This window comes from Laccaria bicolor, genomic scaffold (assembly GCF_000143565.1).
Source record: "Laccaria bicolor S238N-H82 LACBIscaffold_39 genomic scaffold, whole genome shotgun sequence".
NCBI lineage: Eukaryota > Fungi > Basidiomycota > Agaricomycetes > Agaricales > Hydnangiaceae > Laccaria > Laccaria bicolor.
Genome location: NW_001889910.1, coordinates 11,039 through 38,992, shown reverse-complemented (window position 1 = coordinate 38,992; position 27,954 = coordinate 11,039). Strand labels below are relative to the sequence as shown.

The 27,954-nt window shown below is 46.0% G+C and overlaps 8 protein-coding genes across 8 annotated transcripts; 2 read left to right on the top strand and 6 right to left on the bottom strand.

The window, feature by feature from the left end:
- Positions 1–508: 508 nt before the first annotated feature.
- Positions 509–1,152, bottom strand: LACBIDRAFT_295386 (uncharacterized protein). Its single transcript, XM_001886586.1, has 4 exons — positions 1,004–1,152; positions 779–942; positions 666–726; positions 509–613 (listed from the first exon to the last, which is right to left on the bottom strand). The coding sequence occupies exons 1-2, from the start codon at positions 1,140–1,142 to the stop codon at positions 932–934; spliced, it is 150 nt and encodes a 49-aa protein (XP_001886621.1). The 5' UTR covers positions 1,143–1,152; the 3' UTR covers positions 509–613; positions 666–726; positions 779–931.
- Positions 1,153–1,577: 425 nt separating this feature from the next.
- Positions 1,578–2,895, bottom strand: LACBIDRAFT_253793 (uncharacterized protein; the record flags this gene model as incomplete). The annotated part of the gene is given in 3 exon segments (XM_001886585.1): positions 1,578–2,615; positions 2,677–2,718; positions 2,737–2,895. 3 exon segments carry the CDS (start codon positions 2,893–2,895, stop codon positions 1,578–1,580), a joined length of 1,239 nt encoding a protein of 412 aa, XP_001886620.1.
- Positions 2,896–4,473: 1,578 nt separating this feature from the next.
- Positions 4,474–5,430, bottom strand: LACBIDRAFT_332139 (uncharacterized protein; the record flags this gene model as incomplete). Its single annotated transcript, XM_001886584.1, has 7 exons — positions 4,474–4,516; positions 4,571–4,639; positions 4,731–4,866; positions 4,923–4,955; positions 5,002–5,061; positions 5,117–5,159; positions 5,386–5,430. 7 exons carry the CDS (start codon positions 5,428–5,430, stop codon positions 4,474–4,476), a joined length of 429 nt encoding a protein of 142 aa, XP_001886619.1.
- A 4,543-nt stretch (positions 5,431–9,973) lies between these two features.
- LACBIDRAFT_332138 (uncharacterized protein) lies at positions 9,974–11,457 on the bottom strand (the record flags this gene model as incomplete). Its single annotated transcript, XM_001886583.1, has 10 exons — positions 9,974–9,986; positions 10,137–10,162; positions 10,217–10,300; positions 10,387–10,472; positions 10,581–10,679; positions 10,934–10,966; positions 11,014–11,073; positions 11,130–11,282; positions 11,337–11,346; positions 11,404–11,457. 10 exons carry the CDS (start codon positions 11,455–11,457, stop codon positions 9,974–9,976), a joined length of 618 nt encoding a protein of 205 aa, XP_001886618.1.
- A 1,622-nt stretch (positions 11,458–13,079) lies between these two features.
- On the top strand, positions 13,080–13,305 carry LACBIDRAFT_308154 (uncharacterized protein; the record flags this gene model as incomplete). Its single annotated transcript, XM_001886655.1, has 2 exons — positions 13,080–13,095; positions 13,145–13,305. 2 exons carry the CDS (start codon positions 13,080–13,082, stop codon positions 13,303–13,305), a joined length of 177 nt encoding a protein of 58 aa, XP_001886690.1.
- A 757-nt stretch (positions 13,306–14,062) lies between these two features.
- Positions 14,063–16,810, bottom strand: LACBIDRAFT_308153 (guanine nucleotide-binding protein alpha-4 subunit; the record flags this gene model as incomplete). The annotated part of the gene is made up of 14 exons (XM_001886582.1): positions 14,063–14,112; positions 14,163–14,279; positions 14,336–14,397; positions 14,447–14,565; positions 14,619–14,686; positions 14,769–14,814; positions 14,905–14,981; positions 15,054–15,080; positions 15,142–15,145; positions 15,317–15,444; positions 15,498–15,550; positions 15,619–16,474; positions 16,529–16,549; positions 16,603–16,810. The coding sequence occupies 14 exons, from the start codon at positions 16,808–16,810 to the stop codon at positions 14,063–14,065; spliced, it is 1,836 nt and encodes a 611-aa protein (XP_001886617.1).
- Positions 16,811–19,751: 2,941 nt separating this feature from the next.
- LACBIDRAFT_332136 (uncharacterized protein) lies at positions 19,752–23,592 on the top strand (the record flags this gene model as incomplete). Its single annotated transcript, XM_001886654.1, has 15 exons — positions 19,752–19,863; positions 20,033–20,076; positions 20,294–20,414; positions 20,555–20,593; positions 20,718–20,765; positions 20,845–20,893; positions 21,067–21,094; positions 21,159–21,297; positions 21,556–21,614; positions 21,982–22,043; positions 22,485–22,654; positions 22,692–22,793; positions 23,018–23,048; positions 23,155–23,318; positions 23,531–23,592. The coding sequence occupies 15 exons, from the start codon at positions 19,752–19,754 to the stop codon at positions 23,590–23,592; spliced, it is 1,230 nt and encodes a 409-aa protein (XP_001886689.1).
- A 1,202-nt stretch (positions 23,593–24,794) lies between these two features.
- On the bottom strand, positions 24,795–26,270 carry LACBIDRAFT_332135 (uncharacterized protein; the record flags this gene model as incomplete). Its single annotated transcript, XM_001886581.1, has 5 exons — positions 24,795–24,859; positions 24,930–25,059; positions 25,346–25,855; positions 25,946–26,057; positions 26,263–26,270. 5 exons carry the CDS (start codon positions 26,268–26,270, stop codon positions 24,795–24,797), a joined length of 825 nt encoding a protein of 274 aa, XP_001886616.1.
- Between the last annotated feature and the right edge of the window lie 1,684 nt (positions 26,271–27,954).

Sequence of the window (27,954 nt, the reverse complement as noted above, 5' to 3'; positions counted from 1 at the left end):
CGATTTTGGTCCCCGAAGGTGAAAAGAATGATGTCATCCACTGTTTCTTGCGCAATAACATTGAAGGAAAATGCATCAACACCTAACCCTAACCAAAGAACGTTCAATGGCTGGCCCGGCGAGGTTCGGCAGGTAAGTAGGGTACTTATACTATCCCACTTTCGCAAGATAACCCAAATTGATCACATCACACTTTCGCTATACAATCCTACTGCTGAGATTTGGGACCACACTATTTCAGTTTGCTATCCCACTATTCGGGGTAAGATCACACTATTTTACTAATATATTATAATCCCACTACTACTATTCTTGTCATCACCCGTTTCAGCTATTTCCAGGCCATTCAGACTAAAAAATATAGGAGGTTATTTTTTTTTTTTTAACAGCCTGTCAGCCGGACTAACTAACCATCCCGATATGGCATTTTCAAATCCTGGACCCCCCTTGTCTACTAGTACCTGGAAGCAAGCTTTGATTCTATTATCACTCGTCGAGTCGCGCGGCCATTCAAATTGTCGCATATTTAATCTACAGGAGTGATAATCCAGAGCTGATTCGGCGGGAAGAACGGCGGTTCACTCGGACCAACGATTAGCAAGCCGCAAGCGACCTACATAATTTCCAACAAACCGCCTTTCAATAGTACAAAATACAGAACTCACCTGAGTTCCTGCTTCATTCTCAGGTAAAACCCAACCTTCCTTCGTCACCGGGTTGTCAATGCTGAAAAAACTATGTTTAACCTCACTCCAGCTCGACCAAGAAACCTACTTACATGTAGACATCCTTTCCACTGACATCCGGAGCATTCGTAAGACACCATCTAACGCCCTCATCTACCTCCTCAAACAACGACGCAAACACCTGGCGATTTTTCGAGAACGCAGGAGCACCGCCAGCTTTGATGGTGTAAAGCCCAGATTGCTCTTCAATTACCCACTACGACGATCACAAAGAACGCTCAGGTTGATTGCCAATTCATTCGAGAATCAAGGCTTACGGGATACGCCCTCTGTCCAGCTTGAAGCGATAGAAACAATCGGCTTGGGAAGGAGACTATGATCTTCGTGGGCTGCCCGCTGGACGAAAGAATCGAAGCCTTTATTGCGGATGAGGTATTTTCCTGTAGGGAGCGTCATTTTTGACGGTGCTCTGGAAGACGTACCTTCGGGCTTTTATATATCATGATCGTAAACTTCATTTCCACGCTTGTGCGATAGAATTCGAGGAAGCGTGAGGTTGTTTGTGTTAGGGGTATGGAAGGTCCGTTCATATAAATCACTTGACACTCGCTAGATAGCAAGAACGAAGCTTACTTTGCTGAGCTCAGAGCTTGGCGCACATAGTGAGGAAGCATCTAAAAATAAAGGTTACAGCTGGCGAATCATTCGACCAGCTAAATGAGGTCACGATGAACGAATATTCAACGGAAATGCCTTTTCTCCTATTCCGGACGAAAGAAGACCGCACCAACGTATGCAGTATGTACCCACTGTCAGACGCGAAAACGCCACAAGATGCCCAAGAAATATCTAGTCTATGAATCATAGCTAGCAAAGTATAACAATGAATCCTTATGGTATAACCGCCTCAATCGTCCTCGTTCTAGTATCCTTCAGAAATGTCACCAAATCCGTCCCACCAGTCCCCTTGACCGGCTCCCTCTCTTTCCCCTCCCCTTGCAACCCCTTTGAATTCCTTAAACTCGCCGCTCTCCTCGCCGGACCCAATATATACAAATGCGCAATAATCATATGTGCATCCCTAAACTTCTTCAAAGCGCCCACCGCCCGATTATACGCCCCCTCCAACTCCCCATCCCTCGCCCCAACCACAAACTCCCTCAACGGGCGAGGGCTCTTCATCAGATGATCAAGGAACAACCGATGTTTTCTGGGCATGTACGATTGCATGCGTTGCATGAACGATGGATTGCCGTGGTTCACACCTAAAAAGGAGTCCAAAGCGTGAATGAGTGAGCTCTGTCCCGCGCTGGGACCAGATAGCTCCTTCGGGACGAGAAGCCCCTCCTCCGCCAGCCCTTCATACACCCATTTCCGCTTGTTCGCGTCCGAGTCTTCACCGCAGAACCACGGTCGTACTTGGTTATAGTACGTATCTGGATCACAACCATTACGGACGTCATTCATCAACGCACGAAGTTCGTCAATGACGCTGGAGAGGGTGGACAGGTATTGGGTGACGTGGCGCACTGCAATGGAGTCGTTCACGGATGTCTCGTCCATGGTTGCACGTACAAGTTGGAGAGCCTCGACGCCGCGCAACTCGATACGCGCAGAGCAGAGATAAAACTCTTCTTCGTCTCTCAGTCCCGTGAATAGTGTCTGGGAACGGACGTTGAGAGGTGTTGGGAAGTCTTCACTGGTACATATGACCCAGTTGTACAGGACGGTGTCGGAGAAGGTGAGTAACGGTGGGATGTCGAGCTTCTGAGAAATGCGGACAAGAGGAAGAGATATGGGTTTGGGTATACAGATGGGAGACGTCAGAGGCAGAGTGTGGATGTAGAAGTGAAGAATATAAGTTAACACAAGATGGGCTCGACGTAGAAGCATGGGCGAATCCAGTTCACAAATGGGTATGACCGGCAGCTGTCAAACGCAGTAAGTGTACGCCTTGAAATTTGAAACCCAAGCCGGCAAAACAACGCACCTGACGAACACGTACGCGCCATGCCTCTGACGCCTCAGCTTCCTCGACAGCAAGACCCACTTTACCCCCAAGCTGCAATTTCGCATGAATGGCAGCGTCTAGTATAGTTTCCCATAACTCCCAGAGTTGAGGGAGGCGGGTCAGGGGAGGAGAGGGAGGCATGAAACCAGCACGCTCGTCAACATCGAAAGCGTGAAGTTCATTTTCGTAAGGAGACATTCAGTATAGATAGAAATGAGAGAGGACGAAAAGGAGTAGCTCTCTTTTACATAATTCCGCTGTCGGGTCTTACCCGGCTGACCGGTCCTGTCAACGCGACATTTTGGATCTAATTTTTGGAATCGCCAGGCAAGTAAGTAACCCATCTTGTAAGTAAACTCGTTCTTACCGTGTGCATCTAAAACCGAGATGTTGATGTTGCTGAAACGTGGGCGTCAATTTCAAGAAAGGACAGCCTTGTATCTAAAAACGCGTCAACACGTGACAGGACGCATCTCGTCATTATCTGCAAACATCTGTCAACATCAAGTCAACACTATGCCATCTATCAAGAACCACTCTCAAGCATGACCATCGTTTGCGATTGACGACTTGAAGATGCGGTAGTTTTATCTGTGGTTTCAGCAGATTTAGGTGATGATCATTTCAACAACTGGCCGGATGGCATCGCATCGCGGTGTTGTCGCAAGTTTATGGATAAGTAAGGCGCTCACTAATGGTATGCTCTTCCACCACTAACGAACGCCATTAAAATAATTTCCGAACCCCATAAGCTAGTATTGCACTCCTGAACTTTCTCGCATTGGTATCAAACAACACCCTGCGCCAAAATTTGACCCCACGGCCATCGCAGCACTCACTCTCACGTAGCGCCCACTCGAGCGTTAAACATCTCCACACGACGTAATTCATACCGACTACAACTCACGCGTTGGCATTTTAAAAAACTAAGATAAGGTATCGTGAATCAAATTATCGTTTCGTTTGAACGAATATTGAAGGACGCCGTTTGGATTTGAGGTACTTACATGAAGGCTGTCTCGCTGCAAGAGATATGGGGAACAAATATATCTTCTTCCGTCTGTGATGAAAAATATGTATTCTACGTTCTAAAACAACGCCACGCTTTAATTTCTCGCAATTGTCTGTTTACGCTGGATTACACTAAAGTTGTGCATCATTCAAAAGCTTGAAGAGGCGTGTGGTTCATTCCCGGATATATATAAGCGTATCATGCTATCCATCGTTTTTGGAATCGGTTTTCTGGTTTGCTAGCGTCCAAATTAACATGAAGGTCTGTAAGACCATCGGTATACGATGGTTGTTGCCTTTTCATGCATTCTCGAATATGAAGCACGACCCTACTCGTCAACAGCAAATGGAGTACGCGTTCAACACTTGACTTCATCAGTCATTTTGCACGTAGAGGCAGAACATAAACGTACTTAGAAATAACTGCGAAATAGTTTGTCTGCAGAAATTTGGTGGTGAATTTGGTTCTCAGACGAAGACGCAATGTATAGGCTTACAGAGAGCGCGCACAGGACTACGACGTTGACTATTGAAAGAGCTTTTGCTCCTTTAGCACACAACGAATGTGTTGTGCCGACCATCGCTTACCAAAAAGGTAGATATACATTATTATCCTTATGTTTGAAGGCAATTTAGCTACATCTCTTCCAATGAAATTCAATATCTTACCGTCGCGATATATGACATGATGCAGATCAACATTCCCTCCTCGCCGATCTGAAAGGGCAGCTTATGGGCAAGCGGAAATTAGATAATGTATGGGTCTTACAGGAAGCAATTCCAGGAATTATCATCAAGACCAGTATTACTGGGAGACAATTAGTTGTGGATGCCGTACACCAATGTAGAAATTGATGCTTACCGGCTTCGTAAATCATCAATACAACATAATCCAAATACACGATGCGATTTGCGCTGGTGAGAAAGCAACCTACAAATTCTGGATATGGCTTTTTACTGACTTCACATGGGGTGTCAATTGCAGTGAGATGACGGTTAAATATGACAGATGGTGGACACACATTGCAGGTCGCGAAGGAAGATTCTCGTCACATATATCTCCGCCACGGTTGTGAGCGTAATTAGGGATATCAGAGAGACACCCAGACGCAGATCCCCCTTGTTTCCATACTGCCCATGCGCGCAGGGACAAAATTACTAGGAACAGCCACCATTAGGCACATCACATAGTATAAAACGAAGAGAATTCGCACCTTCGGACAAAGTCATGCCAAAAACCATCAACCCTATGATACAATGAGCCAAATGACCACCTTTGAAGAGAATGCATACATCCTCGTATCGTTTCAATGATATGGCAGCCATACGGGTCGATATTAATCGCCAATTGGTCTAGAAGAGAAAATGGTGAAAGTTGTAAAGAGATAGAGGTATTCCATGTACTCACGAGTTAGACAGAGAAAAATCGAGTCACAGAAAGGCAGGTATCGCTGAACGATATAAAGCACTTTCATTAACCCCCATGGCGATGACCACATAAACTCAATTTCCATCCCCAACGTCAGTGAGCAGTTGTATACCAACAACATCGCCGCCGCAACTTCGAAGACTCATCAGCTTTAGAAGCTCGAAATCATATCAGGCGGCTCACCATCGAATGACTGTTCTTCTTTCGTTAGAGGGGAAGGAGGACTTTATAGGCATATAGATACGCACTGTAGCAAGTCGTTCTGCAGCCACATTATTTGCAAGCGCTGCCATGTCTAAGCCTCAAGGTGATGTGGAATTGGGATCAAGGGCGGAGAATGGGTCCTGCTCAGTACCTTGACATGATATAGCTTGTCAGAAGAAGTGGGTTACCGGAATCAAAACTGCAAACATTGCCGTGTGACCATTATTTTTGACGCTGGGACAAGCTGTGATGATCAAGGGCCGAGGTGCCAATCCCAGACTCAACGTCGTCAGGACCCCCGAAAATCCTGCTCAATGATAGATACTGAAATTGCCGAATTCCAGATTCTTGTCCGTACCAATTTTGGCGAAGTCTGTCCGGATTTTATCTAGCCTAGACCAAAATTTCGAAAAGTTGTCCGAACTGCGTATCTAGCCCAAGTCAGGGCCAAATTTTTTTGTGCGGCAAAAGGTTCAAACCGCAGACCACACGTCAGGCTTCGTAAAGTACATACTTTTTTTCCGTTGAGCTACGCGACCATAGTTGTCCGGTTAGTATCTAGCCTCTGATTCTTCTCGCAAGCCTGTCCGGATTCTGTATCTAGCATTTTGCTGATTTTTTCGAAAACCTGTCCGGTTTGTATCTATCCTAGCGCCTCATTTTGAAAAATTCTGTCCGGATCGGTATCTACCATTTAGCAGGATTTTCGGGGGTCCTACGTCGTCATGTTCAGTTATGTCACCACCCCTTCACCTTCACGTTAATTCTGCATAATTTGAATCGTGAAGTGGGAGAAACATGGACTCACTTTTGTTCTGTTTCTTTGGCAAAAACCGATGCAATGAGAGATGATATGCGCCGAAGCCACTGAGCCCATGCATGCCGATTCGGGATGACTAAAGACATGGCAGCAGATAGTAAAGACTGAAATCCGAGGAGCCCATGATAAGGGCAGGGGGTCAGAGGGGGGGAACCGTCTGCGCGAAACGCCGCTGCTCAGCTGGCCGGTGCTTGGCAAAGCTTAATAGTTGCATGGGGAAACCCAACAATTTTCACTGGCCCTTCCGTGTTTCCCGTCCTTACCATACCACTCACTGGGATAGGCGAGTCTTCCACTCAACCGATCCTTCAACGTCCTGACTTCGCCATTGATAGAATCCTGCATTGTTCAGATTTTCTTTGCCTGGTGAGTCCTCATAAAACCTCGTTTTCACGCATGACATCCAACATCCTTATAGGCGAATATGGACCCTGAAAAGAGAGTTCAAAATCTATCGAATTATTTGAAGCATAATCTGTTTGGTTAACAGCCTTCCCTGGCTTGTTTTACATGCATTGAACTTTTTCTAGGTGGCGTTTATGCAATTAGCGGCTGTGATTGCCTGTGGAGTAGCAGTACGTGATTCATAACTTCACAGCAAAATTTTCATAGATTTGATCATAGTGCGCTCAATCTGAAAGCTTATCCAGCCGACAGCATACTTTAGACCTTTCAGCTGATGTACGTTCTCTTTTGCTATATCTCCAAGATGCCTAAAGTGCTCAACTTTCCCCTCAAAAGCTTTGGTTATTGGGGACCTTGATCTGTGATTCCATCATCGTTGCAACTATGACATTTCTGGTACTCCTGTTCTTCTTAGTGAAATTTAAACTGGTTCAAATCTTCTCTTTTTCTCTAGCTCGTACAGGCAAAACTAGAATCCCCATTCAAGCCAACAAAGCGTATTATCGATCGTCTCATTATTGTAACTTTGGAGACCGCCACCATCACCCTGATCACGACTCTTGTTCAACTAATTTTATATTCAAGATCTCCGACAAATTCACTCAACTAATTTTATATTCAAGATCTCCGACAAAGTCACTCAACTGAGTTGGAATGTAAGTCAAGCGATAAACTTAGTGTGAATGCTACTGATGTCTAATCTTCCAGAATCTACATTCTGGGGGGCTTGTAAGTTGTCCCTGAGCTGTGAATGTCTTTTGAGAGATGCTGACTCGAATAGGTATTCCAACATGCTCCTTAGCATTCTGAATAGCTGGAGACGTGCTCGGCATCGGCTAGTTGAACCCAGTCAAATGTTCAGCCTTAATTTTGCTCAGCAAAGTAGTATGACGCCTCTGTCATCCATATTTGAGGAAGCCCCAAGCAGTGAAGTAGCTAGTAAAACACAAAAAGATGAGGAAAGCCATGTCAAATCTGAAAGCTCACCTCGACGTTGAGTCGACGACCGTCTTTGACTCTGAGGCCTACTTATTCTTCCGGGAAGCCGTATTATGATTTATTGTGAGCTCTGGGGTAAAATTTCATAGCTGAATTGAGGGTATCCGAACAATTTCTCGAATCTGATGGGAAGTTTGGCACTGGTTAAATTCCAACTAGGCAATCGGGATAACCAGAATTAGTGTTTAAAGGTTCAGTCCATAAGACCGCAAAAAACCGGTGGACCGAACTGAACCGGACCATGGTCCGGTCTTTTTTTCGGTTGCAGTTGCCCCAATTTGGGGTTGGTCCGGTTGCCGGTTGCATCATTTCGAAAATCTTTTAAAACCGTTCAAAGACCGGTTTTAATCGGTTGCAACCGGTTAAACGGTCACGTGCGTCACATAGCCTTGTAACCACGTTTATTGCCTTTTATTGGGTTTTTGTTTCATCAAAAACAGTTAAGAATTGAGAAAGATATAACCAAATCCATATTTTACCTGAGTCTCTAGGAGATGTAATTCGGTTTCAGTCATAGCTATGTCAAATCTTCATTAAATCTCTTGAAAATTGGTAGAATGACGGGTATTTATATGCTTTACTATTTTATATAACCCGTTTATTTTTCAGAGTAATAATGGTTGAGATACAAATGGTTTATATTGGTATAATAAATTATATGCAAAAAAACCGGTCTGGATCGGTCTGAACTGGTATCATGGACCGCAAAAGACCGGTCCTAGGTGGTTCGGTTCGGTTCCCTCAATATCTGGGTCGGTCCTGGACCGGTTGCGGTCCACGGTTGCGCGTTTTCGGGGCAAAAAACCGGACTGAACTGAACCTTTAAACACTAACCAGAATTGACTGATGGGGGCTCACGGGAAACGCTCTTACTGATTTTTAGTCAGGTAAAAGTTGGAAAAACGACACCTACTTCATGTAATTGTAGAACTGACTGTGCCGCGACCACTGCCACACTTTTACCTGGGTTTCTTTTTTACTGAGAGTGACGAAGCCAAACTAAGACTTTGGTCAACATGTTCTGATCAACAACTTACACTTGAGACAGGGTCCAATGTTTGATCTAGGCAAAGGTACCTCCATAATTGTCAACACTCCTAGAATAATAAAGCTGTTGTGTATGCCAAAAACATTGATTAACAAAATTTTAAACTGTTGAACAATAAGAACATCAGCCATATTGACAGACCAATTCCATTATTTTATTCTTTAACATATTCTTCAGCTGAGTGGTGTTGCCATGGCTACCAAGACTATTTCTCAAAGACATTGTTTAAATATGCAAATTAAATGTGGTTGAAGTTCTTATTGTTCTTCATTTTCTAATTTTGAGAATTAATGTTTTTGGAATGCACATTCACTTCATTATTTTGCAAGTGGCCACAATTAAGGAGGTACATTTGTCCTGATTATTTATTAGGCCCTGCCTCAAGTGTTAAACGTTGTCCGAGTCTCAGACAACGCTAGACGGCTGTTCTGTTCAACTCTTTCTTGCTGGTGGTGAGTCTTCTGACCCTCTGATTCGAGGCATAGCTAACGAATAATTTCAGCACGCCGACGAGAATCATCTCAAGGTGAATCGAATCATTCCACAACCAAGTTTGATGCGCCACTACAGTCATCCACCCCTTAATGATACGCCACCCCCATTTGATACACTTTTGACTAGCCAATATCTCACTCAATACTAGACCGATTTTTATGAAACAAGTTGTAACAAGTAGTACAAACTCATATCTACCACCGTACATAATTTGGATGCAATTGAGGCAGAATTGGCAAAGCTGTGGAGCATACAAAATGGACTGTTTTTCAGAAATAGCCAAATACAGTCACACCCCTCAATGATACACCCATAATCTTAATTTTTCTTTGTGAAATGTGGGTCAAACATTCTGAAAATTGGTACAGTGATAGACGGGAATTTATCTGATATTTTCATGTAGTTTTTGTAGAGAAAGGTTGTGCTCAAATCTGTTGAAGCTAATTTCTCATTTTGGGTGTATCATTAGCAGGTGGATGACTGTAATGCTAAGTTCTTACATCACTGATACACGCCATTAAAAGAGTTTCCGAATCCTATGAGCCAATATAGCATTCCTACACATCCTCGCGTTGGTATCAAGCAACACCCTACGCCCAAATTTTACTCCACGACCGTCGTTACCCAGCACCCACACGTGTAGCACCCAATCTACCGTTAAACGTCTCCACACAACGTAATTTATTTATCTAGGTCACTCGTACATACCTCACGCCTTGTCATTCTCAAAAACTAAGATAAGGTATCGTGATAGATTCCATCCGCTCTAAAAGTCGGACATCGCCGCAGAAACAAAACCGGAGTCAAGGCGTATCATACTCTCCATCGTTTTTGCAATCGGCTTTTCGATTGGCTAGCATCCAGGTCAACGTGTAGGTCTGTAAGACCATCGGTACACGATGGTTGGCGCATTTTTATGTATTCTCGAAGATGGAGCACGACCCTACTCGTCAACAGTGCATGGAGTACGCGTTCCACACTTTGACTTGATCAGTCATTTTGCATGTAGAGGTAGAATATAAACGTACGTAGCAATAACGGCGAGATACTCTCTCTGCAGAAGTTGAGTGGTTAGTTTGGTTCACACAAAGACACTGTATCGGCTTACAGAGAGCGCACACACGACTACGACGTTGACTATTGAAAGGGCTTTTGCTGCTTTAGCACAATGAATGTGTCGTGCCGACCGTCGCTTACCAACAAGGTAGATATACATTATTATTCCTATGTTTGAAGGCAAATTAGATGCATCTCTTTCGGTGAAATTCAATATCTTACCTTCGCCATATATGACGTGATGCAGATCAGCATTCCCTCCTCGCCGATCTGAAAGGGCAGCTTATGAGCAAGCGGAAAACTAGGTCCTGTGTGGGTCTTACAGGAAGCAATTCCAGGAATTATCATCAGGACCAGTATTACTGGGAGACAATTAGTTGCGGATGCCGTACACCAGGGTACAAATGAATGCTTACCAGCTTCGTAAATCATGAATACAACCCAATTCACGTACACGATGTGGTTTGCACTGGTGAAAAAGCAACCGACAAATTCTGGGTATGGCTTTGTACTAACTGAACATGGGGTGTCAGTTGCGGTGAGATGATAGTTCAGTATGACAGATGGTGGACAAACATCGCAGGTCGAGAAGGAAGATTCTCGTCACATATATTTCCGCCACGGTTGCGAGCGTAATTAGGGATATCAGAAAGACACCAATATGCCGATCTCGTTTCCATACTGCCCATACGCGTAGGGTCAAGATTGCTAGGAATAGCCATTATTAGGGACACCATATATACCATAATAAAATGAAGAGAATTCGCACCTTCAGACAAAATCCAGCCAAAAATCATCAACCCTATGATACGATGAGCCAAACGACCACGTTTTAAAGAGAATGCGTACACCCTCGTATCATATTAACAATGAGGCAGCCATGTGGGTCGATATTTGCCGCCAATTGGGCTAGAAGAGAAAGTGGTGAAACATTGTAAAGAGAGAGGTACTTCATGTGTACTCACGAGGCAGACAGAGAAAAATCGCGTCACAGAAAGGCAAATATCGCTGAACGATATAAAGCACTGTCATAAACCCCCATGGCGATGACCACACAAACTCAATCTCCATGCCCAACGTCAGTGAGCAGTCGTATACCAATAGCATCGCCGCCCCAACTGCGTGGAAGACTCATCAGCTTTAGAGGCTTGAAATCGTCGTAGGCGGCTTACCATCGAACGACTGAGTTTTTTTTTCGTTAGAGGGGAAGGACGACTTTATAGGCATGTAGATACGCACCGTAGCAAGCCGTTCTGCAGCCACATAATCAATGAACTGAGCGGGCGCTGCCATGTCTAAGGTGATGTGGAATCGGGAGTGCAAAGGTGGAGAATGGGTTCTGCTCAGTGCCTTGACATGATATAGCTTGTCAGGAGAACCGAACCTGAATCAAAAGTACCGTGCGTCCCCTATCTTTAACGGTGGGAGAACTCGGACAGTGTATCAAGGGCCGAGGTATCAATACCAGTGCCAATCCCAGGCTGAACCTCGATGTTCGATCATGTTACCACCCCTAGACCTTAAAAGTCAGTTCTACATAATTTGACTGGTGAACTGGGGAGAAACGTGGACTCACTTTTGTTCTGTTTCTTTGGCAAAAACCGATGCAAAGAGAGATGATACGCGCCGAAGCCACTGAGCCCATACACGCCGATTCAGGACCACTAAAGGATCAACTTGTTCAAGGGCGAGTGTGCGATAAGGGCCAGAAAGCGGAGAGCGAAAACCGTCCACTCAAAACCCCTCGTGCGTGCGCTGCACCAGAAACGATCTTATTGGCTGATCGGGAATCACCGAATTCCTCGTTCACCTTGAATGGATGGAGGTGCATTCTTGGTGCATTTCCCCCTTCGATCCGCTTCGGTTCACCTCGCAGCACCACTAGCGTCCATCCGGGAATAATTGAATAGAGAATTGTAACCCAGGCGGCACAGGTCGCCCTTGTTTGATTCGAGTGCAGGGTCAGCACTGTCTCCTTGAAAGATGACCGGAAAGAAATACAGATTAGAGGTGGGAAGACGGAGGTAGAACTCCTGCGGGTGTCTTGTTAATAATTCTGCAGTTATACGTATGATGGCAAGATAGATTTCCGGCTTTTACCGGTTTTCTGGTCATGCCGATTACACCACGGCGTTGGTAGGCCGTGAGAATATTTTAGTCCCGCTTCTCCACAGAATGCACAGATGAAGCCTCTCTCCTCTTCCACTACACTCTTTGCGTGTACAATGCCTAGCAATCCTTCAGCAGTCCCGGCGCTCTATAGTACTCCACGTCTCACGACCTTAATCGCCAATCTCATCGTCGTTCTCACCGCCGGAACCAATTAAGTATGTGAGTTGGTGTCAGGTTGACGTCTGTTATTAAACCTAATGGATTTCGCTTGCAGGTTTATTCAGGCGAGGAGGTTTGAATTTCGGGCACATCTTTTCGACGATCTTTGTTGAAGTGAGGATGAGTGGGTAGTGATTCAGACCCCCCAAGGAAGCAGGAGTTGCTGTCATGGCACTTGCGCTGGGCCTAGTAGTGGGCAAGCTGTCTTTGGCTTTGGAGAAAAAGCATTGGCTTCACGACGACTAGTGCGTCGTTAGTGCGGCCATTCGAGAGTGCGCTTTCACGCTTGTTTCACGCGATATTCGGCGGCACACGACCTGAAGCCTGAGGCCTGAGGCCTGGGCCCGGGGCACATCGGAGTGCTTTCTTCATTTGGCTTTCACTGGGCCTAGATGTTTGACTGTAGCCGAGCCCCGAGCCCCCCTGAAAGGGTTCGGTGACCACTCATTCCGTTTCATTCGGGGATTCTCTTCTCATACATTGGGTCAGTACTGACCGGGTACTTACATGAATTTCTCTCATTTCATCCAGCATACACTTCCCAGCTCGGATCACGACTCCGTATCACGCACACCCAGCTGAATATGGTCGGCTTGATAAGTGAGTGCCACCTTCTCTCCCTTTCTAGCCTCGCATTGATCCCATTCAGTCGGTGTATACGCTAGCGGCCCAATTTGGGGCCGAATCGTCGACCGCAGAGGACCCCGCATTCTTTTGGCGTGCGGGTTCATGTTTCTCTTCGGGGGATACTCTGGGATCCGACACCTCTACGATGAGGGGGTACCTGACGACGCAGCGTTTCAGGTGTAAAGATAAGCCAACTCACCAACATTGAAGGAATCCACCGTGTTGGCTGCACCACCCTTTTTCTAACAACGTACCCAGTACGTTAACGGGCAGAGTAGGCAGAGAAGCAAAGAGGGTCGTACCAGCTGGCGACCAGACTGCCTTGCTTATGGGTAACGTGCGCCTCCTCTCTGTCGTACGTACGCTGCGGGAACGGCGGCGGAGATGAGGGGGACGCACCATTTTGTGGTTGTTGTGGATGACACCCCACGACTTTCGAATTCCACCTCCAACCGTGCACTCTCAGCGGCTTATTCCATATTGTGACTCCCTACAAAATGTATTTATTCTCTCTTAATTTCTCCCTTAATTTCTATAAATACCAAAACTACTTATGTGATTGTGTTCGCAGGGGGTGGGGGAAGAGGAAGGCTGGAGGAATGATGTATTGGTATATAATGTGTACAATTCTACAGACTATTATCCGCGGCGGTGGCGGGGCGGGATGCACAGTAAACATAGCAAGTGCGTTAGTGGAACTCACCCACTTGAATGCGACGCCGCGGCCGGCAGGCTGTGATTGATCGACTCCGGTGCCTGCGAAGGAGTGTAATAGGGCAAGCAAGCCAAGATGAATAGATAGGAATGTGGTTGTTCATGTCGCAGTCGTGGTCGCGAACTTTATTTCTGTTCAATAGTGGAACCAACATAATGGTCAATAGACATGGGCTTCGATACTCCTATCGATGTTTGATCGATGTCATAGGTTCAAGAGGACAGGTCATAGAAGTTTAGACTGTTTCAAAGTTTGTCGGAATACCATATCCCTCACTGCACTCCTTCATCAGCACACCACCCAAAGAAAAGATGACCAAACACACCACTGGCGATGATACCAGCCGTAGTAGCCGTATCCGTGACGCTCGTGAAGAATGCATAGAATTTTCTTGGGTTAGGCGAGTATTGTCTGTGGATAGCGCTAAACTTGTTCCGGAGGTCTTGTATGCATGCAAATCAGAAGAATCTTTCGAGGAGGCAGAACTAAGGAACAAACATTTGGAAACGCTATCCAGATCGTTTTTCCTGTCTCCGTAACTGCGGATGTACTTTGACACTCTAACGCGAAAGTCAAAAAATATCAACGCAGAAAAGGGCAAAGACAGACTGGATCCCTAACTTGAGCTTCTTCTCCAAGATATCACATTTATTGAGGAGTAAGACCAGATCAACGTTGGCGAGGAGCTTGTTTGAGCAGACAGCTTTCCAGAGAAGTATGGAGTCCTCCTAAAAACAAGGCTGAGCAAGAGTCTCAAAAAACGAAGAGAAAAAAAAAAGACATGGAAGCATAAACAGGGAAGGAGGAAAGGCAATAACTTTGTATCAACAAGAGTCCAGGGAGCGCGGACTAATCAAAACAAAACTGTCAAAATCACAGCAAGTGAAGAGGAAAGGCAATGAGCAAAACGGCATCGACTGAAAAAACAAACAGAAGGGGAGGGAGGAAGAGCAGACCGCCACTGTCATGCCATCGAACTACTCAAAACAAAGCCACCAAACGAAAGATGCAGAACGACGCGCCAAAAACAAGACGAGCAACGAGAAGAAAGAGGGGGAAAAACTCACCAGCCTATTCACCGTCCGATCCTCAGAAAGTACTTGATCGAACCCTGATATAGGTGCCAAAAAAATAATAGCGTCCACTGCGGAAATACATACATACCAACTTGTGCATGAAGGAAACCAAAAAAGAAAAAAAGAAAGGGGGAACGTACCATCATCGAAGAAGGGCGCCCACGTAGCTAAAAGTATGCGCTTTTAGACTAGAATTTTGAGGAATGCGGCGAGAGTATGGGAACTTACGACGCTAGGGAATAAAAAGAAATTGATTAGAATTGAATGAAGGCAAGGGAGGTAAGGAAAAAAGGAGGGAAGGAAGAGAGGGTAAGGAGGTGGAAGGAAGAGGGTAACGAAGAAAATAAGAAATGCTAAGGGTAAGGAAGGGAAACGAAGGAGGAGAAGAACAAAGAAAACCAACCTGACTCCGACTCCCACCGGTATCCACAATCCTCCACTCCGTACCGCTATCCCTTCCAGCAGTCGCTTCCATCTCGAATTTGTACTCTGATGCACCGACGGTTTTGAGGCGAGCTTTGAGGACGTCGTCTGGTTGTCACATGGGGGGTTGACTGCGCTGTAGTGGGGAGGAGAAGACGTACCATCCGTAGGCATATACTTGAGCGACGTCAAGCGCTCCAGGTCGTCCAAAAAGCTAGATAGAGACAACGATGGCATTAGAAATCAATAAATGCGCAAGGGAAAAAAAAAAGGGAAACTCACAACCCCGATCCCTCCTCAAGCCTAATCTTCCTCCGTCTCAACACTTCCCTAACACCCTCATCATGCCAAAGCGCAATGATATCACTCCTACACATATTCAACACCTCCTGCGGCTCATCCTGCGTTTCCAAACCCGTATTTCCAGCGATGGCACGCGCTAAACCGCCCTTCCACCCCGGCCCCGGTCTAACGAATATCTCTTGGTTCCTGTATCTGTGGTTCGTGCCGTACCCTGAGCCGGCGCTTAAATTGGAAGTGGAGGTCCGAGTTGAGGAGGAAGCACCTGCACTACTCCCAGCACCAACACGGGCAAAGTACGTCGCCTCCTCCTCGTTCGGTGGTACCAATTTCGCAATCAGAAGAGCCTCGATATGCCGGAGGGGCAACAAGCGCGCTTTCAGTGCGTCCAAGCCTGGTGTAGGAGCGAGTGTGATGGATGGGTTGGAGGGCGGGCTGCGGTGTGGGTAGTGTCCGTGCTGGTGGGGATAAACAAAATCAGACTCGGAGTCTGCGTCCGAATCTGGGTTGGACGGGGGTGAGTGGGAGTGGTGGTGCGGGTGTCTGTTGACACTCGTGGGGGAGGAAGAGCCAAAGGTTAGCGTCGTGTCATTCCCATTCCCATTGTATAGCTCGTATTCAATGCTTGGAAGGGGCGGGTGGTTTGGTAAAGGCGGCAGGAATATCGTGTGTGCCCTTGAACGAGGGGACGAATAAGGTGATGTATGCCGTGACGTTGAAGGAAAGGTCAGCGCATTAAGGATGGTGCGTATTGACCTGACGATGTTGAGCTGGATAACGGCGCGCCAGAGGATACGTTCCTCGCGAAAGGCAGTGGGCGTATACAGTCGTTGAAATTCTGCAGGGTGGTGATAAGCTTTTATATCTACGAAAAGAGGCAGAGGGGACGTACGTCGTAGAGTCGTTGATTTCCCTGGATGCACACTGTCATAAGTACAAGTAGGGTAAAACGATAACGAAGCTCACCAGACTCGCTCTGACCCAACAACAACAGCCTCACAATCCGCTTTTTCCTCCTCGCATGTAGTTCAGCCTTGATGCCAGCATCAATAGCCAAGCTAACGCTCTTTGCCTCTGCTTCATTCTGCAGCCTTATAGCTCGGTGTTCTGGAGACTCGTCCGGAGGCGGCTTGAGGACCTCGTCGAGTGGGTCGTCAGTGGTTTGGACGAACATTCAGATGATTCTAGAGATGAGAGATTGGATTATTAACGCCAGGTACAGCAGCAGCAACAGTACTTATACCAATTACATATCTCGCAAGAGAGGATCCATTTTTGAACATTATCTTCACCGAGCGACAGTCAGGTACCGAGATCTATGAAATCAGGAAGAACAGTCACGCATTGGTCACGCACATTTCAACCGAGCTTATCTCCGCGACGTGCCTGGAGATCCCTTTTCACCATGACTTGGCGAGAGCGCATCATATGATCGCCCTTCTCGGGTCTTCACCTTCCTCACGAGAAACATTGCACCACAATATCTCAGAGCGGGATAGCCAGAGCAATTGCGACACTGGCTGGAACATTGTGATCTTTCTTGTCAATATTTTTTTCCCTTCCCACAAAGAAGAAAGTCATTTGAATAATTAGTCCTCTCTCAGAAATTCCATCCTTTCCCGCCCTTTTTATCAACATTTATAAATTTTGTATCGCCTCCGAAAACAAAGGATACCATTTTCCTGTTAATTTTATTCGTAGCAAACTCCTTGGGCCGGATTTGAAAGAATCCCATGACTTGCCCCACATGAAAAACTTTGAGAATATAATCAGAATGCGCCTGAAAAGAAAAAGTATCGCACTTTCTCAAGATATCCCAATTGGTAATACTAATAATAATATTGGGCAATGTTTCCCGTGCCTTCCTCTAGCCAGAGGACCGATGACCCGACCTACGTGCCTGGATCTCGAAAAACTAGGACTCTGATCGCTCTCTATATACGTCACCATGATCTAATTCAAGCAATGACCCACAAGGGCAGGCAAAAGGCAACCCAGAACTTAGAAGATATCTGCCATCTGGCCAAGGAGCTGCACGCAAGAGTCAAGACACGACATCGTGTTTGTGATTGAGGTTCGGCATGGAAATTATTATTAACCGAAAAATTTCCAACGCCTTTCGTTGAACGTTGATTGGATACCTCCCCGTAAGAATCTGAAGACATCTGAAATCTTCAGACGTCTTCAGATTTTAAAGTCCGAATCTGAAGACGACGCCACCATCAAATCTTCAGCCCGTAAGCCTAACTTCAGAATCTAGAAACTTCAGATTTCATCAACTGGTATTGAAAGTCCCTGCCATTCCTTCGCCCATTTCGTAGTTTATTTACCTCCCCTGGCCGCAAAACTATGTCATTAGATTAGCCCTTACACCTGTGTAATCTGTTGGCCAAGTTACAACAGTGGAGTAAACAAAGCTTAGAATCAAAAATAGGGCTATTCCTAGGATTTATTAGCACATACAGGCCTGTCAGCATCATTTTAAAGATTGCATGAAGAATTATAGCAATTATGAAGCTTCAGGTTGGTATAGCGGGATGTAGATAGGCGGAAGCGAGGCGGGAGGGGAGGGGGATAGATAACATAAGCAGGGGTGGGACGGGACAAGGTAGCTCGGGATGATGGCATCTCAGATCGGACCATCTGAAGATGTTGGAAGACAAAATTTCAGTCTGCAAAGGGGTCGGGAGGCCTCTGTAGATTTTACAGTCTGAAGAAATCTGAAGACACCAAACTATTTGAAATTGATGTTGATGGAGGCATGATCTGAAGACGTTTGAAAACTTCAGACGTCTTTAGATCCTTACGGGAAGGTATCAATCAACGTTCAACGAAAGGCGTTGGAAATTTTTCGGTTAATAATAATTTCCATGCCGAACCTCAATCACAAACACGATGTCGGCGACTACTCCTGCCGATGCTTAAGGTATATTATCTCCGTTGTGGGACAGAGCTGAGTGAAGAAAAAAAGAAAAAGATATAAAAAAATCATTGAGTTGAGAGTTACTATACGAAAATCAACATCAACTCGCAGGCCATCATGAATTAAGTGAATCGGCTCGCAAGTTCATCACTACTGCAACACAAACCACTCACAAGACATCCCAACTATATCCCACTCCATCCCACTCACCCGGCACCCGGCCAAGTTCCAACAAAAAATCTGGGGTGTCCACAACGTTATACCGCAAGCTGTTAAATCACGGTATGTACCTGACGTCGCGGTGGGAAAACCATGTACTATTCATACCCCCACTCTCGCAGGACCTAGTCGTTTACTCATTACTTCCATACGTTAACGAATAATTCACTCCAAGGAGAATCGGAGATACTCACTTATGCACGTGCACATCGTTCCGATTTTCTTTTTTTTTGTCAAAGGGGGCCTAGATTCTTTGAATGAATTGACCCATCTGGGTTTTCGTACTCCGTTGAACTGGTGCTAATAAGTAAACAGTCAGATAATTGCGAGTCCCCATCTATAAATAAAATGCCAAAGTTGACCCTATTCGTGGCGTTTGATCGTTTATATGACGCGCTACCATCGTGAATTTGCTTCCGCTTCAACTTTTAAATTTTCTCGAGTTGTCCTCAATTTTACTTTCTTACAGCGAGGAGGGACTCTGGGTGTCTTTGAATTCCTTGGATTATAAATTCAGCTTGAAAATACAGTCCCATTTTTAAGGGAATCTTTGTGAAGAGTATGTACTGTTGGGCTTTCTAGACACAAATGCCGTATACAGATGCGAAGGGCCGGCGCCGAGTATCCCAGCCTATTACGCAAGTCACCCGGTATCGCTTCATAAAAATTTTGTGTTCTCATTTGGTTCCCATCTGTTCAAATACAGTGCTCTCTGTACTGGCTTGTGTAAAAGTCTGACGCATTGCCGCCGACTCTCAAGCCAGGCCAGAGCAGCAGGAAAGCACCATTCGTTTTTCCGTTCGCTAGCAGCCGTTTCCCAGTCCAACCATTCATCATCACAGAAGTCTCTTCATCAGATGTACGGATGACTTGGGCAATGGGATAGAGTTATGTACAATCTCCACGGCGACAAACGTCCATAATTAGCCAAGGAGGAGATAGTTGCAATTGCCTAAGAGCGAATCCAAAAGAGATGCCAGAACATACGGGGCCAAAGACGAAAAAGCCAGTCGGATTAGGAAAACACAGTCCGAAGCAACGCAAGAAGGCCGACCAACAGTGGATTGATGACGAGAATGAACTAGGTACTTGCGCTTTTTCTGACAAGTCTTGGCAGGCCCATCAGCGGCCTTCTGAACAGCTGGGGACTTCTGAACAACTGAAACAGAAACTTCTTCCTGTGGGGACGGGAGGGCAGGCGCCGTAACGACAGCCGGATTCTGAACTCCTGGGGCTCTCTACATTTCAAAAAAGAAAGTGGGGTGAAAAACAGCGGGGGAATATCGGAGCATAGGAACGTGCGTGTATACCAATCTTCGTTTTGTCCTCACAGGCTCCTCGACGGTCACAGTTGGTGGCGGTGATACAGAACGACCCCACTTTCTCATGCACCTCCCCGCTGGTGGCGAAAGCTCCAGATCGGACAAGTCGCTCAGATCGTTGTTCCTGTTGTCATACCATATTCCGAATTGGCATCCTGAAGGGTCTTGAAGCTCTTCTTCTTCTTTTGCTTAGTTGCCCAGGGCTGAGGTTTCGAGATGGGCGACGGCGGTTTCTTCCTGTTGTTTGGGACTTGGAGCCAGTAAAGACAGGAGGGCTGGATTCGGAAAAGGGCGCCGCGCCGCGTCGGGAACAGGTTCGTTCATCTCGGATCCTGCACAAAGCCAACCAATTAACTCGTGGTCGCGACGGAGCGCTCATGTCGTGCCAAACACAAGAAACTCCGGTGGTGCACAGATGTCCCGTTCTGCTTCCAGCATTTGATACGATGGGCAGGACTTCGGATCCTCGATCGTAGTCATCCCGTCGGCGATCGTAAGTTGTGACGCTTTTTGGCGGTCCAACATTCGACACGGCACATGGAGTATCACATTACCGTCGGATTATTGTTGTTAGGGCGAGCCGTTTGTGGAGCGGTGGAGTGCTGACCAAACGACAGCATCGCCGCGGAGCACGGGGCAGCTGATTAGTTCCGGAGTTGGTATGGGTGAGTGAACGACCCTCTGGTAATGGTGCTTTAGAAAGGGAAACGTCAGCCAAACCATGAGTGCTCACCTGTTAAACAGCACAAACCATTAACAATGGGATCATGAAAATAACGATGCCTCACAACAGGTAAGACTGCGACCAATTTGCAAAATACAATACGTCGGTTTTCCGGAGCTCTGACTGGGCGCATCCTGGGCGCATCCAACGAAAGGAGTTAGACGTATATTCACGAAGGTTACTGGCAACTTACTGGAACCGTTTCTATCCACTGACCGCACCGCACTTCAACGTTTCAACAGACGGAAAGCTGAGCAACACGACAGCTTGGTAAAGATCCCTCGGTTGATTGCTAGCATGGGCAATCATCGACAGCGAAGTACATTGTTGCCAGAACACGGAACTTCAACAACTTCGAACGCCATTCTGCGCTTTTAGCGTCGTTTTCCTTGTGCTTTCAAGGAGGCCTATATACGCGGGGTTAAAATCGTTGGGCGGGACGAACGACGAAAAAACTGAGGGGAACTATGTCAGTGAGCACCCAGTGGATAATCGACGAAGTTCCGACACACCTTTGTAGATAAAATCCCTCGTGCGCACATTCACCTAACCCTGTTTTCCCTCCTAATCCAAACTGGTCACTGATATCTGTATGCTGCCGTCCCCCATCCCCCGTCCCCGTGCTCGAGACAGAATCCCGAAGCGAAGACACCGCAAAGCTAAACTCCCAAAATTTCTTCAATTTCTTCAAGCTGATATCATGACGAGGAACAAGACAATCGTTTTTGTAGGCGTTGCGCCAAGCTTTTCCCTCGAAGATGCTCGGGGCATCACTCAGCGTATTGACAAAGTAACTACGCGTTATTTCGAGATTCGGGCCGGTTTGGATGGAGGCCCATACAGTCTAGGGGAAGCCGGAGCCTGAGGGGGTAGGAGGTTGTTGTACGCCTCCGCTAGGGTACAGCCGTTTCGTTCGGACAAGAAATATTTTTAAGCAAAATGACGAGCAGGGAGCTAGGTGGATCATTTCAGTCACCACGACGTGGAGGTAGTGACGAGCAGAGATTCGAGAAAGCATTCGACGCCTGAGCACGTGTGCAACTCGCTCAAAATGCCAGGGGCAAGTTCGGCAGACAAACGACGAGAAAGCTGAGCGGTATGAGAATATAGGCAAGTAAGGAGCTTAGACTCAACTGTTGTTAAGAAACCTTGAACAGGGGACAACCATCTATCTTGCGTCACAGCAACCCAATCCTGTGCCATCGGCCGGGCCGATTCGGTAGGTTACACGTAGCCATCGTTTATAGCTAATTTGCGAAGGCCGACTTCTGATTTGAAGGCGCGTTATAGGGTGTATGCGAGTCCTTGCCCAAATCAAGACAACGTGTTCGCAGCGCCCTCTGGGGGCAAAACCTTGCAGATGCTAGCGTTCTTGTGTCAGACGATTGTAACGAATGATTCACATGGAAACTCACTGGTTCAGCTGACAATTTCCTCCACCAAAACGCGCCTTTCTGAATTCACTACGACGCATCAACGAAAAAGGGTGACGTTGGAGGGATCACGAGCCAAACTTGTGAGAAACTCGCTGTGGTCGTCAACATGGTGCTAGTAGGAGACTTCACAACATGGAGAGGTGAACTGAACTGTGCAGTGGAAATTGTCAGCACTTCTGAAGTAGGAAAAACGACCGTCCTTTACATTGCCTTTACAAATACAGTTTACTCGAACTAGACGAGCCTGGCGGTCCATATGTCATCTGTGCGTTGGCTGAGAGTAAACAAAGTTTCACTGAACTTTGTACTGTCACAGAGGTTCTTTCATCGGAGAGGGAGAAGGCTTCTTATTACTTACTGTACAGTGCAGTGTTTGATAAGGGAACGAAAAAAGGTGAGATACACGGAACGATTCCTCGTTCCATTACTAGATGAAGGTGGAGACCCATACGCCATTGGCGCAACAACGAAGGCGTCAGTTCAATGGGTAGAATGTGTAAGAGGTTTGTGGGGGGATGGCGCTGGTGGGAAGGGTGAGCAGGGAGAGAGCAAATCACGTGTACAGTGTGCGACGTGACATGCGTGACATTTTTGGTCCAAACCCTGAACCCACCACAATCCTCGTTTTTCCGCATCCAGAACACTTCCAACTTCCAAGTCACTTGTATGGGCCAATCCCGCGGCGTACGAAGGTCAAGGTCCTGGAAGCCTCAAAAAAATTTATGTATAATATGATCATCCCCGGAAGGTGTCATAGCGTGCACCGACGGAATAATCAAACTTGCACCGTAAGTGTTCCAAAGAACATCAACGGAAAGGGGGGAAAAAAAAGGTCCTTCCGAGTCTTTATGATGATATCAATCTGGAGTGGATGCTTCTACTAATTCCCTTCAGGTCCTCCGTCGAGTGGGCTCTAGTCACCACGTTACGGATCATCCGTGGTGTTCGAGTGACTGTGTCAAGATGGGAGGGAATCACTCGCATCCTCGGGGATAGAAATGCGACATCATACCTGCCCAACGCCGACTGTTTGGCGTTGGGCGCGTTCAATTATAAAGGTGAGAACTTTTCCCGTAAGACGAAACTCGGTGCTAGAGAGGTACCAGGTACAAGTGGAAGATGTGCCGTCATAGGAAGATGGATTGGCGTCCAGAACATATACCGCTAAGCTGCCCCGTGATTTTCCGCGCTTTCAACTCGGTGAGATTGGGGATTGAAGTGGACTTCTGTCTTCTATAATTTCCATGTGAGTGACCTTCCAACACTGAAGCTGATCTGAAGAAATTGTTCAAGGATCGCTATAAATCCATGGAGTATCGGGAGAATTTCTGATGGGAAGAACTAACTATAGTTCAAGAAATCACCGCGCTCGTTAACGCATTCAAAATCCGACATGAAGCAGTCATGCCCTTCATAGCAGAAACAAAACACAATAAAACAGAAGTCTCTGACGATAGGCAATTGGGGGGCTCGCCAACTCCAATTTTCGAAGCAAAGGTCCTCGATTCGTCGGGGCTTCAGAACCTGGGCCCCGGATAGCTTTCACTTGACCTTCCTTCCAGCTCAATAATGGCGATGGTAGCACGTCACTGTCAATTCTCTTGCAGGGAACAAGAGACGTCCAGCGGAACAATTCCAAGCCGTCGAAGACAAGGTTCAATTTGAGCCCTCGGTAGGAGGTATACATAGGTGAAATACGACGGATAGTAAAACTACATTTACTAGACACCTATTGATTTTTTAGGCTGCACGATATGATGTTGAAGCTACAACATCAATGAAAAAGTGAAATTTCCGCGTACTATCCTGAATAGGTATAGTACGGGCTGAAGATTTGACGGTTGTGAGCGGTTGCGTCGTCTTCAGATTCGGACTTTAAAATCTGAAGACATCTGTTGGACATCTGAAATCTTCAGACACCTTCAGATTCTTACGGGAAGGTATCCATTGTCCCGACTCCCGATATTCAACCAAGAAATTCAATTTGGGGCCTGCGTCGACAGTGATTTCTTCCCTTCCAATAGCGCTTTTACGATCAGTGCGAGCACTCGATCTTCAGAAGCAAGCACCCCGATATTGTCCCGACTCCCGACATTCAGCCAAACCATTCAAACAGTTGGGGAGCTCAGAATAGACAGAGCGACGCTTGTTGATCTTGATTGTCACTAACGCGTGTCGTACACTCGGTCAGTAAGTTGTCAAAACCTTCAATTTATGTCTCTTCAAACACATTCAGAGCCTGAATCTCCCACTGTCTTTATAAACACATATGGCATTAAAATTGGTTTTCTCGACGGTAAGGACAAGATTTCCGAGTGAGATTATGGTTTGTGTGAGATATATTAATATATGGTGACCAATGAGGTTTGCGCAGCTAAGTGACTTCGGCATAATTTTACAGCTTATAAAATCCAAATTTATACTACAACAAAGCTCTTAACGAGGCCCTTCCAAAAATATAGCTTTAATGTGCCGTTGTTGGAATATTATTCCAGAACCAGTGAATTTGCAATGATAATGAGACGTGACACGTATTACTTTGGTGACAAATCGGGGACACATCGCGATATGGCTTTCATAAAGCCTCCGTACAAATACCCTATAAAGGAACACGTTGAACATCTTTCAAAATAAAAGAACATTTCTCCAAACTCAAGTGATTCACCCACCGTCTAGAACCATATTATCATGAAGTTCACCTTGACCGCCATACTCCTCTGCCTCGCCCCACTCATCTACTCTGCCCCGGGCCCAGGCGGCGTTGATCACAGATATTGTACTGGCTACTGCACTCCGGGACTTGAAAGATGCGGCGATAGATGGTACTCATGGCATGAAATCTGGGCAATGTGCTGGAGATGCTGTACAAACACTTAGTGAGGAACATCCCCTTTTTGTTTCTATATCTTTAGTAACATTTCAAAGGGTAAACCACATAGGGCATGGTCTTCTTGATCATCTTGGGGCGTGGTTTGGGACGCGATTTCTTTTCTGTCAGTTGTATTATCTCTTCACGGTGAATGTAATCAGGTCCAAACTATTTGATGTCATGTGAGTCACCTCAAACTTAGTGGGTTTCACTTACCTGAAGATCATCATCATCTCCGGGACAATCCTGGTTATTCAAGTCTTCCATCCTTGCATACGGATCCCAATCTTGGTGATGTCCTGCGTCCAAGCCCCATTGATAATAACTCGCAATCCCTGCAGCTCTTGAAACCTCAAACATCTCGGTCTCCAGATTCTCCAAGGCCTCGTGTTCAACATCAATGTCGAACAAGACTGAAGGGATACTTGTAAATTGGATCCTCCAAGCCTCGTTGATGATTTCTGGCTTTGTGAGTACCTTCAACTTTGGTTCATTTTTGATATGTTCTGCAGTGTAAAGGGTGAACACATGAGCTAGTGGTAAGTGCCTGAGCCAGGTCTCTGCATTTTTGCTGATGTGACACAGAAACCAATTTGCGATCTGGGCTCTCTCGACGATAGAAAGAGCTCCACAATACGGAACCAAGCTTGTTTGAAGTGGCTTTTTGCCATTTTCTAACCAATCTCTTGCCCGAAACAGCCCTTTTAGATTGTGCTTCATCTGGTTCTGGCGGTCCAAAGTACAGAAAAACATGTCTGAGAAAGTCCTACATGAAATATTTAGAATCTGAATCTGGTTTAATGTCAGGGGACTCACCATCGTCTTGAGAATTTTGCCTTTAGATAAAGGAGAAAGCAAGGAAGAATCAGGATGATACTTGTTGACCCTGATCACTTTCCATTGAATGGAACCTAACTCTAAATTGTGGCTTGATACATTGTCCAAAGACCCAGTATTCATTAATTTAAATGGGTAGCGTGCATGGGTGTTCACAAGTGTGTGTTAGCGTGATAGTAGTGTGCTAGTGCGTGCAGACGTGTGCTGGTGAGTGGACGAGCGTGCAGATGTGTGGATGAGCGTGACCTTCACGGGTCAGTAACATGATGCATGCTGATGCGTAAGCACATGCACACATCTGCATGGTGCTGCGTGTCAAGGTCCTGAGCATGCGTGACTGCTGTGTGCATCACTGATTCAGTACAGAAAGTTGCTATTACCATCATTAACAATCAAGATATGGGAATGACAAAGCAATTCAGAAGGATTGAATTTAATGACGTCAAGATGGTTTTTCTCTGCCAGAAAATGGGGAAGTTTTTACATGATTGCATCATTATGTCTCACATTTTTCTATGACATATTCAAAAAAGCCATGCAACGCTGGGCTACTAAAATAATGTTTATACAAAGGAAAATAAAGCTATGAAGCTTGCTGACCCAAAAGCCAATCTTGTCTAATCCTGTCTTCACTTTGTTGTTTTGTTAGACTTATTAGAGGATGTTCCTGCCATTATTTCTCAAAAAAATTGGGATGGGTAGGAAGCCTTTCTTTAGTTCTACACATTTAAATTGTTTTCAGAGAAAGGGGCTATCAGTGTGGAGGTCATTTGCGTGAATATAGAGCCCAAATGGACCGGATTTTGTTCCCCAAAGGTGGGAAACATTACATCATCAGAATTGATACTGTGCCCACTTTAATTAAATAACAAAAACTTGTTATATTCCATCTTTATTCCATGTACCCCAGATTTACTCATTGTGCAGTGTACTTTCAGGCGTCATGCTCACTTTTGGCAGAGTTTAATCGCCCTTGAGTGGCGTGGAAAACGGATGAATTCAGACCTCTGTTGGAAAGTTATCTTCTGACTGTCCTTATTGTAGTATAGTGATATAGTAGCTATTAGTAGATGCTTTAATCTACACACAACAGTCTATTTTTCGTTACATTGGCACAGAATATTGCCAGGATGGTACACACGTGCACCATCATCTGCGTAATACTTGCGTGGCAAGCGTGCAAGTTGCATGACATGTGTGAAAATTAGCACGCAAGTGCATCAGGAGAAAATCTCTTGAGTCAGTAGGTCAATGTAGCTCTAGTATTTATAATACCCTGGTAGTCTAGTCCCCCCCATGAGTCGCTCCGGTAGTTTACTGTGACATCTCAGTAGCCTGGGTAGTTCTTCCCTTGCACCTGATAGCCCTTGGTACACCGTCCTTCCACTTAGGTAGGCACTGGTACACCTTGCTACCAGAGCTACTTGTGTGTACTGAATCTACTGATTTCTTTGTAGATGGCCACTAATTTTCTTGTTTCCAAATTAAATTAGGGGTATAAATGGCATTTCGACTATCTAATACAAGGGGGTCTACAATAACAGCCACACTAATAAAGAGGCTTAAAGCCAATATCCAAGAAAGTATGAAAGGTGAAAATAATGGATAACATTACACATGAATGAAGGGACACCAGGGTATCCTCATTCAGGTTTGGGAGGGAGCGCTCAAGCGTCGTTGATGTTGTTGTCCATCATCATTGTCTTTGTGTCATCCATCGTCATGGTCATTTTCGTCGTGTTGTGCACTGTGGTTGTGGTCGTCCGTTATTGCCGCCACCTGTATCGTCGTCGTCCATCCATCTCCATCATCATGTAGCCATTGTCGTGTGTTGTCATCATCGTCGTCGGGTCACATTGCTCAATGTTGCAGAGGGTGAGGTGGTGACATGGCGGTGGTTATGTTGGCCGCTAGGTGGGTTGTGGCTATTAGAAAGGGGAACAAGAGGAGNCTGGTGGGGCTTACAATGTGATGTGCTCACCTGTCTA